The sequence below is a fragment of the Pongo pygmaeus genome, chromosome 6, assembly GCF_028885625.2.
Source record: "Pongo pygmaeus isolate AG05252 chromosome 6, NHGRI_mPonPyg2-v2.0_pri, whole genome shotgun sequence".
Taxonomy (NCBI): domain Eukaryota; kingdom Metazoa; phylum Chordata; class Mammalia; order Primates; family Hominidae; genus Pongo; species Pongo pygmaeus.
In genome coordinates, this window is record NC_072379.2 from 103,183,867 (window position 1) to 103,198,010 (window position 14,144).

Consider the following 14,144-nt stretch of genomic DNA (forward strand, 5'->3'; position numbering starts at 1 on the left):
TAGGTATCATGTCCACTTTACAGACAAGAAAAGCAAAAGCACAGCAAGTAAAATGACTTGGCCACATCTAGGAAGTAGCCAACCCACGATCCAAACTTTTATCTGGCTTATTCCAAAGTCCAGGTGCTAATAATCTTACACTTGAGTGTACATGAGAATCACCTGGGATCTCAATACTGATTCTGTAGTTTCAGGTGGGACCCTGGAACCTGCATATTCCCAAATATGCAGGTGATCGAGATCCAAGGAGGTTCACAGGCCATAATTAGAGAAACACTGTCCTTGGCCATACAACATTAATGAAGTCCAGCCATAGGATTTTCTTCTCCTAGTCATTACCAAAGTAGCTTTATTGAAACTTCAGTACACCTCAGAATAAGTCATGTGTATATTCTGGATATTTGCCAATTTATGAAATGGGTCCCAGACCAGAGCTGGGACACACCTGGTTTCCAGATGTTTCTGCTGCATCTGTAGAAATCTTCACTATATCATCGCCCCAGGACAGAGTCAAATCAATTGGGTGACCTTTCCTTCTCTGAAATCCTAATCATCTATCCCCTAGGCCAGCTTATCTTATCAGCTACTGACCCAGTTAGCTTTCCTACTTCACAACAGGTTTCTAATGCTTTATGTCAGTGTGAGAGAAATGGCAAGTTGGGAAAATTTGTGACATTGCATTCAGGAGGCAGTGGGGTAGAGAAATAGCTTTCAAACTAGATTCCATCAATCCTCAGGACGCTACAGAGGCGCAACAGGGAAAAGGGGCAGAGGAGAGAGAAAAGCCTGGGAGCTCTGAGCCCTTCATTAGAGCAGCTGTGCTCAATTCTGCTTCATATACAGAACCGGGATTTCTAAAAGAGTCACTCAAAAAGCTTTTCAGTGGGGAGAGTGGGAAGGGAAACTGGAAAGAGAGAAGTCACAAGAGCTGGATTCTAATCCCAACTCTTCAGTTAACTTAGTATGTGACTTTGGGCAAATTGCTTCATCTCTCTGGGCTTCACTCTGCTTACCTGAAAAAAAATGAAAACATTGGAACCATTGATGCCTGTCTTAGTCTGCTAGCGCTGCCGTAAAAATCCCACAGACCTGGTAGCTTGAACACAGAAATTTACTTTCTCACAGTTCTGAAGGCTGGAAATCCAAGATCAAGGTGTGACAGGTTCGATTTCTCCTGAGGCCCCTCTCCTTGGCTTGTAGATGGCCGCCTTCTTGCTGTGTCCTCAGATGGCTTTTTCTCTGAGCATGCGCACCTGGTATTTCTTACTCCTATAAAGAGATCAGTCATATTGGATTAGGGCCCCACCCTGAAGATCTCATTTTATCTTAATTGTCCTCTTAAAGGTGCTATCTCCAAATACAGTTGCATTGGGGGTTAGGGCTTCAATATTTACACTTTGGGAGACACAATTCAGTCCACAGCCTAAGGCTCCTTTCAGTAAACACCAGGGGTTGTTGAGCAGCAACTATGTGCCAGGCTCTCCTCTGGGTGCTAGGGACACGGTGGCTTCTCGAAAATGCCCGTTGTCTGCAGCCATACCCACCTGAACATGCCCAGTCTTGTCTGATCTCAGAAGCTAAGCAGGGTCAGGCCCAGTTACCACTTGGATGGGTGAAGCAGCCCTTGCACTTGAGAAGCACACTGTCCAAAAGGTGAGCTCCATTAACAGATGACTGGGGCAAAACAGAGACCCAAAAAAGATAAGAACAGTTCAGGAAATGCCTCCCAGGGAAGCAACCTAAGATGAAATGATGAAATGTGAAACATGAACAGGTGTTCACCAGTTAGAAAACTGGAGGAAGGGCTTTTCCAGCAGAAGGAGCAAAGGCCCAGAGGTAGAACACATCCAGGGGCCTGGAGCGCAGTCTGAGGTGGGAAACCCCAGAGGAGGGGCTGGAGCAGGGAGAGGCCACAGGAGGCCTCATTAGCTGTGCTAGGCAGTCATGCATATTCAGTAGAAGGTATCACTGCTAAAAAGTTTTAAGCTGGGCCGGGCTCGGTGGCTCATGCGTGTAATCCCAGTACTTTGGGAGGCCAAGGCAGGTGGATCACTTGAGGTCAGGAGTTCAAGACCAGCCTGGCCAACAGGATGAAACCCCATCTCTACTAAAAATACAAAAATTTGCTGGGCATGGTGGCGCACACCTGTAGTCCCAGCTACTTGGGAGGTTGAGGCAGGAGAATCAGTTGAACACGGGAGGCAGAGATTGCAATGAGCCAAGATTGCACCACTGCATTCCAGCCCAGTTGAGAGAGTGAGACTCCATCTCATAAAAAAAAAAAAAAGTTTTAAGCTGAAGAACAATCTGTTTATTTCTGCATTTTAGAAAGCCCCAAAATTCTAAAATTCTATTTAGCAGTCTCTGGCTTTCCATGACTGCTACGTCATTTGTGGCTAACCAGTGTCAGCCAGCCGGTGATGTATTGCACAGCTACTAAATGCCTTAATTCTTAGTTACTTCTCTCACAGGGCCGTGGGTGTGTGTGCTTATGTGTGCGTGTTCATTAGATCTTGGTTATAAATTGCCTCTGGACTCTGCAGTCCGCTTCCCTTTGGTCTAGAGAGGAAGCATACATCATACTCAAATGTCTTATTTCATTACAATAAACACCTATAAGGATAATTAGGACCAGGACTATTAAATTTGTGGTAATAAAGGCATGTAAAACTTCATGATCCTGAACTCTCTGCCTGCTAAAGATTCACTAAGACCATAGGTTCACATGCTAACAAACGAAAGCCTCACAGCTTCCTGGAGGAGAGAATGCTCTTTAAGGTTTTAAAGAGCTGTACCTTACCACAATATCACTGAAACTTACAGAGTAGTTAGAAGAAAGGGGAACAACAGTTGTGTTTTTATAGATAATTGTTAGTAATCTACTTATTAAATACACAGATTCTAGTGCTTTCTGAGAAATTTGCAAAAGACAATCCTTTCTATTGTAAATTCCTTGCTAAAAGAGGATTAAATAAAGCATTAAATAAAGCAATTAGATGCATAAACACAGATATATCAATATACTTTGTTCAGGTAATATAATTAATAACAACATCTTCTCCCAACCCAGAAAACCTTTCCATAAAGGTAGTAGAAAAAGAAAAGGTATATTACTGAATAAGAATTAAACCAGAATGGGATCCACATCACAGGCAATTTGCTAAGAGATTGCTGACAGAAAGAAATGTCACCCCCCTTTTTTTTTTTTCTTTTTGATACAGAGTCTCACTCTGTTGCCCAGGCTGGAGTACAGCGGCACCGTCTCGGCTCACTGCAACCTCCACCTCCCAGGCTCAAGCAATTCTCCTGCCTCAGCCTCCCTAGTAGCTGGGATTACAGGCACCCACCACCACGCCCCGCTAACTTTTGTATTTATTAGAGACAGAGTTTCAACAGTTGGCCAGGCTGGTCTCGAATTCCTGACCTCAGGTGATCTGCCCGCCTCAGCCTCCCAAAGTGCTGAGATTACAAGTGTGAGCCACTGTGCCTAGCCGAAATCTCACCCTTTTATACAGCCAGTGCCACCCATTACATAAAAGTTCTCAAGACACACAATAACTAGTCCTCAAGTAAGAGGACTTGGCAGCACCATTTATTACACATAGTGCATCCTAAATTCACCTGGTAATTGAAGGTGATTATGTTAATTAATTGGTTTTATACAAAGGGAAAATAAACTTCTCTTGTCTTTATGACAGGTGGTTTTACAACTGGAAGGAAGGCACCTACCAAAGTTAGGCTCCTGCCCTCACTCAGAAACTGGGAGAGAGGGGCACAATCTCCTCTGATGTTTACATTTCAAAGATATGGCTTCCAGTTCCTTCAGAAAGACATTTATGGGCCACGAAGCTGGAAAGGGCCAGGCGCGGTGGTTCATGCCTGTAATCCCAGCACTCTGGGAGGCTGAGGTGGAAGAACTGCTTGAGCTCAGGAGTTTGAGGCTGCAGTGGGCTGTCATCTTGACACTACACTCCAGCTTCAGTGACAGCATGAGACACTGTCTCTAAAAAAAAAAATTATTGGCTAGGCATGATGGCTCACGCCTATAATCTCAGCACTTCGGGAGGCTGAGGCAGGCGGATCGCTTGAGCCCAGGAGTTCGAGACCAGCCTTGGCAACAAAAGTCTATCTCTACAAAAATACAAAAAGCTAGGCATGGTGGTATGTGTCTGTAGTCCCAGCTACTTACAGGGCTGAGGTGGGAAAATCGCTTGAGCCCAGAAAGTCAAGTCTGCAGTGAGCTGTGATTTTGCCACTGCATTCCAGCCTTGGTGACAGAGTGAGACCCCATCTCTAATATATATATATATTTATATATATATATATATATATATATATATACTGTCAATATTTATTGAGCTCTTTCTATGTGCCAGGTTTATACTTTCTGTTATAAATACCTTATAAGCATCATTTCAATCTTCAGGACAGGTTGGAAAAGAAGTACCCCAGCCTTTCGAATGGGGAAATTGAAGCACAGATATGTAAAACATCTTCTCTAGAGTTACCCAGCTGGTAAGTTGTTGAATTAGAGTTGAAAGCCGGGGAGAATGGCTCCTGAACACACACATTTAACCACTGAACTATATGCCGCCGAGAAAATCAGGAAACATTATCAAGGAAGGCCAATTGATTTCAAGATGATGTTTGGAGAAAGAACGCCTGTGGGACAGACCTCACTGAGAGAGAGAGAGTACCTCTGGCAGGAAGGGAAGTAAGGACAGAATCAAGAAACGGGGAAATGATACAAAGCTGGTAGTCTTTCCCACACAGGAAGGAGAGGAAGCTTAAAGGAACACGTATGAAGCTCAATACTAGATGACAATGAACAGAGATGAATTTATTATTTTGAAAAGCCAACGTTTTCAAAGTATTTCAAAGGACAGCACTTTCAGGAAAGTGCATGTCAGTCACTAAAGTAGGGACAGAACATTAGGATCACCACCTAATTTATTAATTTACTAGTTATTTTTTTAGATGGAGTCTTACTCTGTCACCCAGGTTGGAGTGCAGTGGCATGATCTCAACTCACTGCAACCTCTGCCTCCTGGGTTCAAGTGATTCTCCTACCTCAGCCTCCCAAGTAGCTAGGATTACAGGCACCTGCCACCATACCTGGCTAATTTTTGTATTTTTAGTAAAGACAGGGTTTTACCACGTTGGCCACGCTGGTTTTGAACTCCTGGCCTCAGGTGATTTGCCTGCCTTGGCCTCCCAAAGTGCTGGGATTACAGGCGTGAGCCACCGCTGCACCTGGCCACCAATTTATTAGTTCTCGTCAAATGCACTAAGAGTCAAGGATGCTACACTTCACCCTGCCATGGACCATCTTTTGGGCTTCAATAGTAAAAGCCTTTCAACCTATGTAAAATATGGAATGGCTTCATGCCAAAACTGGACAGTTAATATTATTAGGATTTATAAATCAGCAGCAACATTCTATTTTCAATGTGCCTGGGTAAGGCCTGCCAAGTAATTGTGCCTGTTTTCTTGCTTTTAATATATTTCACAGTGTTCCTTAAGAGAAGGAGTGGAAGAAGAAGAGAAAGAGATGTTCATGAATTAATTGAAATCCCTTCTTGTGAAATACTTACTTTCCAAAGAAAAAAACACATGAGAAAGTGTTATGCCTTGTGTCAAAGTCTCATTGTCCACTGCATACAGAAATAGCACAGAATTATCAAGGCCACTCTTAGGCCATTTTCTGCCCCTTCTCACCGAAGAGCTGCATAAGTAGCTAGAATAATTTTAGTAATTATCCTCCATCGTCTCCTGTGTTGAAATTGGTATGTCAGATCCAAAGGGAGATAGGAGGAGTCAGCTCTCCTGACTGTGGGGGCTCCAGACCCTAATTAAAAAGGTCAGATAGGAACAATGAGCAGAAACCAACCACAGGAGACATTTCAACATCTGTAAACACGTAGAAAATTCAGCCAAGTAGCATTTAGATAGCCTGGACAATAGGGCCATTATAAATGCTGCACTCATGAGCAGTGATTCAAATGACAGCTTTGAAAAGGATTTGCAAAGAGCCCTTTGGAAATGTAACATGGGCAACTCCGAGCCCATGACATGTTACAAGGACAAACCTGACTGAACAAAGATCCAAAGCAGCATTGAATGACTTATTTATTCATTCCTGCTCTGTACAAACCTGGGAGAATGTGACATCTTTTAAATTACCTCCCCTGATAGGCAACATCCATGGTGCATGGGAAATGTTAGCAAAGTTTTTTAAAGAGCAGAATGTTTCACAAGGTGGCGATTACACCACACTGATGCTTCCACCAAATTCTGCAAATTGTCCTCGTGTCTCACGGTCTTAAGACTGAAGGAGTGATGGCCATATCTGGAGAGGAAAATTCTGACTTCTATTTCCTTCCACTTACTCTCTTTACAAATCTGTTTGCAGAGCTAGTCCTTGCCAAGCCTTCAGGTGGAAAACTCTTCATTATGCATACTATCTAAGTAGTTGTAATAACATTCTAATTTTATTCCCCCAACAAAGTGTTTTCCTGATATTCTGTGGGGAGTGGTTGTGTTCTGATCACTGCTGGTTATTATTATTCAGCCTAAGAATCTGCAGAACTTCTGCATGACCTGGGGTTTCTGTTGTGTGCTGGTGTCATGCAGTAGGAAGAAAAAAAATGCTCTGGTCACAGTGTCTAAGTAATTCAAATCCAAGCAAACATTCCCAGCGTGCACTCTTGGGCAAGGCTGGGATTAGGGTGAGGCAAGCTAGGTACCTAGGGGGCAAGCTTTTTTGTTTTTTTGTTTTTTTGTTTTCTTGTTTGCTTGTTTTTTGAGACAGGGTCTTGCTCTGTCATCCAGTCTGGAATGCAGTGGTGCGTTCATGGCTCACTGCAGCCTCGACCTCCTGGTCTCAAACGATCCTCCCACCTAAACCTCCCAAATAGCTGGGACCACTGGTGTGCACCATCACACCTGGCTAATTTTTTTTTATTTTTTGTAGACACAGCATCTCCTTATCTTGCCCAGGCTGGTCTTGAACTCCTGGGTCAAGCAATCCTGCCACCTTAGCCTCCCGAAGTGCTGGGTTTACAAGCATGAGCTACCATGACTGGCCCTGCAAGTTTTAAAGAAGCACTCACCTCACACTTGCATGACCCTGCAAGTGAGCTCCTTAAATTTTATACCCTAGGCACTCACTTGCCTCACCCTATTCCAGGCCTGGCTCACTGGCTTCACACTTTCATTTTTCCCACTTACTTCTCAGCTCCCTGCCCACCACAGATACTGTGGGTCAGAAGTACAGTCCCAGGGTTGACAATACTCAACAAAGAAGAAACCTTTAATGGCCAGGTGCAGTGGCTCATGCCTGTAATCCCAATACTTCAGGAGACCAAGGTGGGAGGATCACTTGAGTCCAGGAGTTTGAGACCAGCCTGCACAACATAATGAGACCCCATTGCCACAAAAAAAAATTTAAAATTAGCTGGGCACGGTAATGCGTGCCTATGGTCCTAGTTATGTGGGAGGCTGAGGTGGGAGGATCATTTGAGCCTGGAAGTGGTAGAGGCTGCAGTGAGCTATGATCGTGCCGCTGTAGTCAAGAAGCCTGAGTCACAGAGTAAGACTCTGTCTCAAAAAGAAGAAGAGGAAGAGGAGGAGGGAGAGGAGGAGGAGGAGGAGGAAGAGCAGGAGGAGGAGGAGGGGGACGAGGGAGAAGAAGAGAGCTTTAGGAATGAAGGACTGACTAATCAATAGTGAGATTAGGCCGGGCGTGGTGGCTCACTTCTATAATCCCAGCACTTTGGGAGGCCAAGGTGGATGGATCACCTGAGCTCAGCAGTTCGAGACCAGCCTGGCCAACATGGCAAAACCCTGTCTCTACTAAAAATACAAAAATTAGCTGGGCGTGGTGGTGCACGCCTGTAATCCCAGCTACTTGGGAAGCTGAGGTGGGAGAATCACTTGAATCAGGGAGGTGGAGGTTGCAGTGAGCCGAGATCACGCCACTGCACTCCAGCTTGGGCAACAGAGTGAGACTCTGTCTCAAGAAAAACAAAAAGAGTGAGGTTACAGCGAGGGATCTAATGAGGGAATTGGCCATATGAAGGCCACTGGTGACCCAAGACCAGAGCAGATTCAAGAAGGGTTGTTGAGGAATGACCTGTTAGGGTCAGGCCCCAGGCTGTGGGCCCAGATGATGAAGGAGAAAGAGAAAGTTTTGTGAAACTGGCCGCAAATGTTCCCTTCCTGTAAGAGAGCTCAGGATCTTCCCAGGGAGATATCTGCCCTGCCGGAGGCTTCCTTCTCCCCTCTTCCTCCCGCAGGTATGGGTGTCACTACCCTGGGGTCTGATCTAAAGTCCTTCCAACAGTCACTGCTCCCTTCCCAGCCCAGTGAGAACAGGTCTCACCCTGACTGGGATGCAGCCTTAGATACATGTACTTCCTTCTTGGCAATCTTACTTTTCCTTCATCCTGTGATGTCATAAAGTCAAACCAGGCAGCTTAGCACCAAGGAGAGAGAACAGGGAGTCTCTGGTTCATGGATGCCAAAAAATGATTCACACCAAAGCAGGCTTTTCTATTATGAAATTAGGAGTGTACTTACTTGAGAACCTCAAGAAAATGAGGACTACCCTGCTGACCCCCTTTTCCCCTGCCCCACACACACATAGATGGCCCTCTGTGGTCTCCCTATTCATCCCTCTACTTATACTTTTTTTTTTTTTTTTTGAGACAGAGTCTTGCTCTGTCACCCAGGCTGGAGTGCAGTGGTGTGATCTCGGCTCACTGCAACCCCTGCCTCCCGGGTTCAAGTGATTCTCCTGCCTCAGCCTACCAAGTAGCTTGAGACTACAGATGCCTGCCACCATGCCTAGCTAATTTTTGTATTTTTAGTAGAGATGGGTTTTCGCCATATTGACCAGGCTGGTCTTGAACTCCTGACCTCAGGTGATCCGCCCACCTTGGCCTCCCAAAGTGCTGGGATTGCAGGCATGAGCCACAGTGCCCAGCCAATTTTTTTATGGCCACATAGTATTCCATGGTGTATATGTACCACATTTTCTTTATCCAGTCCACTACTGATGGGCCCCTAGGTTGATCCCATGTCTTTGCTATTGTTAATAGTGCTGCAACAAACATATGAGTGCATGTGTCTTTTTGGTAGAAGGATTTATTTTCCTTTGGGCATATAGCCACTAATGGGATTGCTGGGTTGAATGATAGTTCTAAGTTCTTGGAGAAATTTCTAAACTGCTTTCCACAGTGGTTGATTGTTCTGCTTTTAATAATATCTAAAGAAAGTATTCCTTTCCGTAGGGCTTCTGCCAGCATGACTCAATCTCAGATAATCATTATAGACTAATCATCATTATGACATGATCATATTTCAATTATCCTCTGTGTAGTCTGGGTACATTAAAGTAACCGTGAGTTCTCTTGCTGAGAAAAGTTCATTAAGATCATAATGTGGATACGATTTTTTAAGTGTGTTGAAAAACAAGGGGGAACATACCAAAAACAACAACAGAATGATCCAGAGGATTTTCTAGCACACATTCAGAAACCATATCTTATCTTGTGTTTTAAAGTGTTCTGTGATACAAAACCTCGGCTGGGCACAGTGGTTCATGCCTATAATCCCAGCACTTTGGGAGGCCGAGGCAGGTGGATCACTTGAGGTCAGGAGTTCGAGACCAGCCTAGCCAACATGGCAAAACCCTGTCTCTACTAAAAATACAAAAATCAGCCAGGTGTGGTGGCACATGCCTGTAATCCCAGCTACTCGAGAGGCTGAGGCAGGAGAATCACTTGAACCTGGGAGGCAGAGGTTGCAGTGAACCAAGATCATGCCACTGCACTCTGGCCTGGGTGACAGAGTGAGACTCCATCTCAAAAGTAAATAAAAATAAAAACAAATAAATAAAAAATAAAGTGCTCTATGATGCAAAGCCTAACAGGCTGTTTCCTTTTGGCCCAAATATGCCACACCGTGACCAGCTAGCTATATTTACCCAACTTCCCAATATATAAGATACCCTTAACCCCTGGTTCACAGTGACAAAAATCTATGAAAATCATTCAAAGAATAGGGTTAATCATACTGTTTGAGGTCTAGCTGTATTGATACAGGTTTTGTGAAACTGGCCGCAAATGTTCCCTTCCTGTAAGAGAGCTCAGGATCTTCCCAGGGAGACATCTGCCCTGCCAGAGGCTTCCTTCTCCCCTCTTCCTCCCGCAGGTATGGGTGTCACTACCCTGGGGTCTGAAAGAAAACAGTTGTGTTCAAGTGATTGAATTGTGGGTGATTAATCTTTATAATAATTTCTTCTATAGCTGCTATAATGTTGAGTTCAAATAAATAAAACTTGGAAAGGAAAGGAAAACACTCAAGCGACACGTTTTTCCATGCTAAGCAGAAAAGTCAGTGATACTTGGGAATGGTCCACATTTTTCCTTGCTCCTTCAAAGCAGCCTCTAATCTTGACCCAGATGGAGGGAATACGCATGTTCTTCTTGCTGGGAAGACTATACTGTGGGTTGAATGGAACAGAAATCTCAAACTTTTCAGTATTGTTTGGTAACAAATGCAAAATGCATTTGAACCATTCATTGGTATAGTTTTTCCATGACAAATATTATGCACAAAAATCTTGCAGACAGAAAATGATGTATTTTTTTCTCTCCCCCCACCCTTTTTCTCTCTCTTCCCTCCCATTTCTGCAGTTCTGCTAAGCCAATATTCTCTAGAATGAGCACAAAACAAATCGAATAACAGCTAAACAAATCGAATAACAGCTTTTGTACATCAACATCAAGAAGGAATATGCCTGAGAGAGATCAGAGTATATAGATGAATATGAACAAGAATGGAACATTCACTTGTCAACGCACTTTCTAAATCTAGATCAGCAGAGATGGGAGTGATTTTCTGGAAAGAGATGTGATCGTGGATTAAACACCAGCTCATTGGAAACTCATTGGATGAGATCAGAAAACGTTCATGAAAAATCATATTCAGGAAATATATTAAGGAAGAGGAATATAAATGCTCTAGAGTTAACATGTAAAATATATACGTACTGAGGTTTGTAAACTGTCCTTTTTAAATCAAACTGAAAACAAAAAGCTTTAACCTTTCAACAGAATTTTAAAAAGGCAGTTAGTTCTAAATTATTCCTATCTCAATAGCCAAGGGGCTGATCAAGCGTCATTTATTGAGGAAGCATCTTAGAAAATGCCTCTGAATGTTTTCATAGGAGCCGTGACCTTTGGTTCTTCATCTCTACCATTCATTTACTTTACTGTGTAATTAGTTACAACCACTCAGTTATTAAGAGACGTAACGCTTCAAACTTTTTACCAGGTCTGTGTTCTGTTTAATCTGTCCACACAAGTTATTACTGAGAAAGTGTTTATGCCATATACTATTACTCCATCAAGCTGTATATTACAGGAAGTACATCTTTACATCATAGGTTCCCAAGCAACATAGATTTCCCTATCTTTCAGGAAACAGCATCAAGGAACTCTGAAAAATATAGGAAAAGTTCATTTTCACCTTGGAAGCTCACGTGTAATATTATAGGCTACTATCAAATAAACACTTTTTTTCTAATTCTCCCTAGTATATGCATAGGAATTTAATATACTTTATAAATAAGTATCTAAAATGTCTCCTACTTTTTTCCTATTTCTTTGCCATACATGTTATCAGAAATCCATGTCTTCTATTTCCCTTACTGATGGGCACTCATTTTTATTTTTTTTCAAAATCATTCCATTAAACATATTTCTAAATAATAGTAAGTGGTACTAACAAAATAAATAATAATTTAATAGCCTTAGAAATAAATGACTATATACTTATACAGGTTGAAAAAAACTCAGTAGGAATAAGTTACCTTTTTGTTTACTAATGTTGGTTTCAAACATACTCAGATTCATTTTAGTTGGCTGACATCTGGAAGTAGTTAACAACTAACCAGTTGACTTCAACAATTATTTGCTCCCAGGCTTCCCCCATCATCACCCTCACCACATATCCTGCTAATATCCAACAACAAAGAAATATTTAATATTGAAATAGCCCATTGCCTGAGAATGAACACAAGCTAAAATACATGCAAGGGTACTTAATGGAAGCCAAACCATGTTCTATACCTGAGCAGAAAACATGGACATGTAGAATGCTTTTATTCATATATTCAAAATTAAGAACAAATCAGTGTATATCACTAGAACATCAGATGGAGGATAACACAAGAAGTGATACAGATCAGGGTTCACTTCTCTTACCCTCTCTCTGTTAGGAACATATTCCTATTTTAGCCAAATGTTTCTGGTACGGGCCATCTTTTCACCATAAATGGCATTATGTTTCAAATGGCTAAAAGCATATTATGGGTGTGCTCAAAGGAGTAAAACCCAATTCACAGAGATGTGGCTTTTCTAAAGAACCAAATTAAGGGAATACTTAGTATGTACAACTAAAGTATTAGTCATTCTGAGGATTATTTGTTGCTTTAAGTGTTAGCTCCCTACTGCATCCATAACACCCTACTTACTAAATTTAATTACACACAACTTTTCAAGAATTCATATTTTATTTGAAGGGAGGTACCTGTCTACTTTATCTACAATAAAAACAAAAGGTATTGGCTTTCTCTAATCCATGCAAACTACAAATTCCATCAGGAGTCCTACATCACTAACAGCGGTGTGAACAAAACTAAGAAAGTACTTCCTATCCACATGTGAATGTTTTAAAAAAGTTTTTGCCATAAAACCTAAGTGTAATTTAGCATACCACAGTGCTCTGAAGATGGATCATTGACGATGTACCATTTGTATATAGGTAATACACATGTAAATCACTAATTGTTAATTATATATAAGAAGTAGGTTTTTATCTTTTTAAAAAAAAAAACAAAAAAAGTGACTCCCTTTCTCATTCTGTTCTGTTGTATTGTGTCCAAAAGTTGTGTGTAATTTTTTTAAGGTCAAAGAAATGTAAAGAAATTTGTTGGAATATCTGAATTTCTGTAAAAAAATAAAAATAAAAATAAGATTTTGTTACTTAAAATAATTTTTGGTGGCGTGGTACATATTTGGTGCATTCAGTTTCTGTCTTTGTCCAGTGATCTGGTGACAGCTGATGGTTCCACTGAAGTAACTATCTCGGAAAATCTCCCTGCTGTTGGATTCCATATCTGTCAACAGCAGGACTCTCATGTAGAAGGCATGGTTAACATCTCCAAAGCCTCTTCTGGCCAATGTAGGAATATCTCCAGCTAATTCTCCATACACTCAGTGGAATGAAATTGATAACTAAATAAATAGCTGGACTACTCAAGTAAAACTTGACCTGTAATATCCAATTGCCCAATCTCCCCTTTGCAAATTGAAAACAACCAACCATTCCTCGCACATGAGCAACCCTTCATACTGGGTATATGAAGCAACAACACTTCATACTGGGTATATGTTGTCTGAGTGGGTTCCAATCCCTGATCCTTGGTTTACTATATGACTCTGAACAACTCTAAGCCTCAGTGTCCTCATTGGTAAAATAGATATAAATAATATTACTCAGCTCCATAGCATTGTTGTAAGGATATAAATTAAACTATACTGTTGTTGTGCTTGACAGGTAGGGGATATTCAGTGAATGTTCATTCCTTCCCCTTCTACTATATGCAAGACACTGAAGGAAGAAAAGAAACATAAAACAAAGTCTCTGCTCTGAAGATCCTGAAGACAATTAGAGTGACATTTATGAGCAGGGATTGAAAATTCAAACGCGTACAAGGGCCAATAAATTCACAAAGCAAGCTCAGCTGGGGAGATAATAGGGCGTAGTGGGAACTGGCCTGGCACAGTGGCCTCTAATCCCAGCACTTTGGGAGGCTGAGGCAGATGGATCACTTGAGTCCAGGAGTGTGAGACCAGCCTAGGCAATATAGTGAGATCCCTTCTCTGAAAATAAAAAAAAACAATAATTTTTTTAAATAAAATAAAATAAATTTTTAAAAGGAAGTAGTGGGAACTGTGGAGCACTGAAGAGCCTAGGTCCTGTTTAAAGGGAATAAGTAGTCAACGCTCAGCTCTAATGATTCAACAAATATGTGTTGAGTTCCTACTATGTGCCAAGAACTGTTCTAAACTCTG

General features: G+C 42.0%; 1 protein-coding gene across 2 annotated transcripts in view; it reads left to right on the plus strand.

The window, feature by feature from the left end:
• LHFPL3 (LHFPL tetraspan subfamily member 3) overlaps nt 1-13,062 on the plus strand; it is a 589,720-nt gene extending 576,658 nt beyond the window's left edge. Inside the window, exon 3 of one of the 2 annotated variants that reach the window (XM_054496486.1) lies at nt 10,701-13,062. In XM_054496486.1, the coding sequence (XP_054352461.1) occupies nt 10,701-10,729 (29 nt within the window). In that variant the 3' untranslated portion in view covers nt 10,730-13,062. The remainder of the gene's footprint in view (nt 1-10,700) is intronic. The other variant, XM_054496487.2, reaches the window with a different exon arrangement.
• The last annotated feature ends 1,082 nt before the right edge of the window (nt 13,063-14,144 follow it).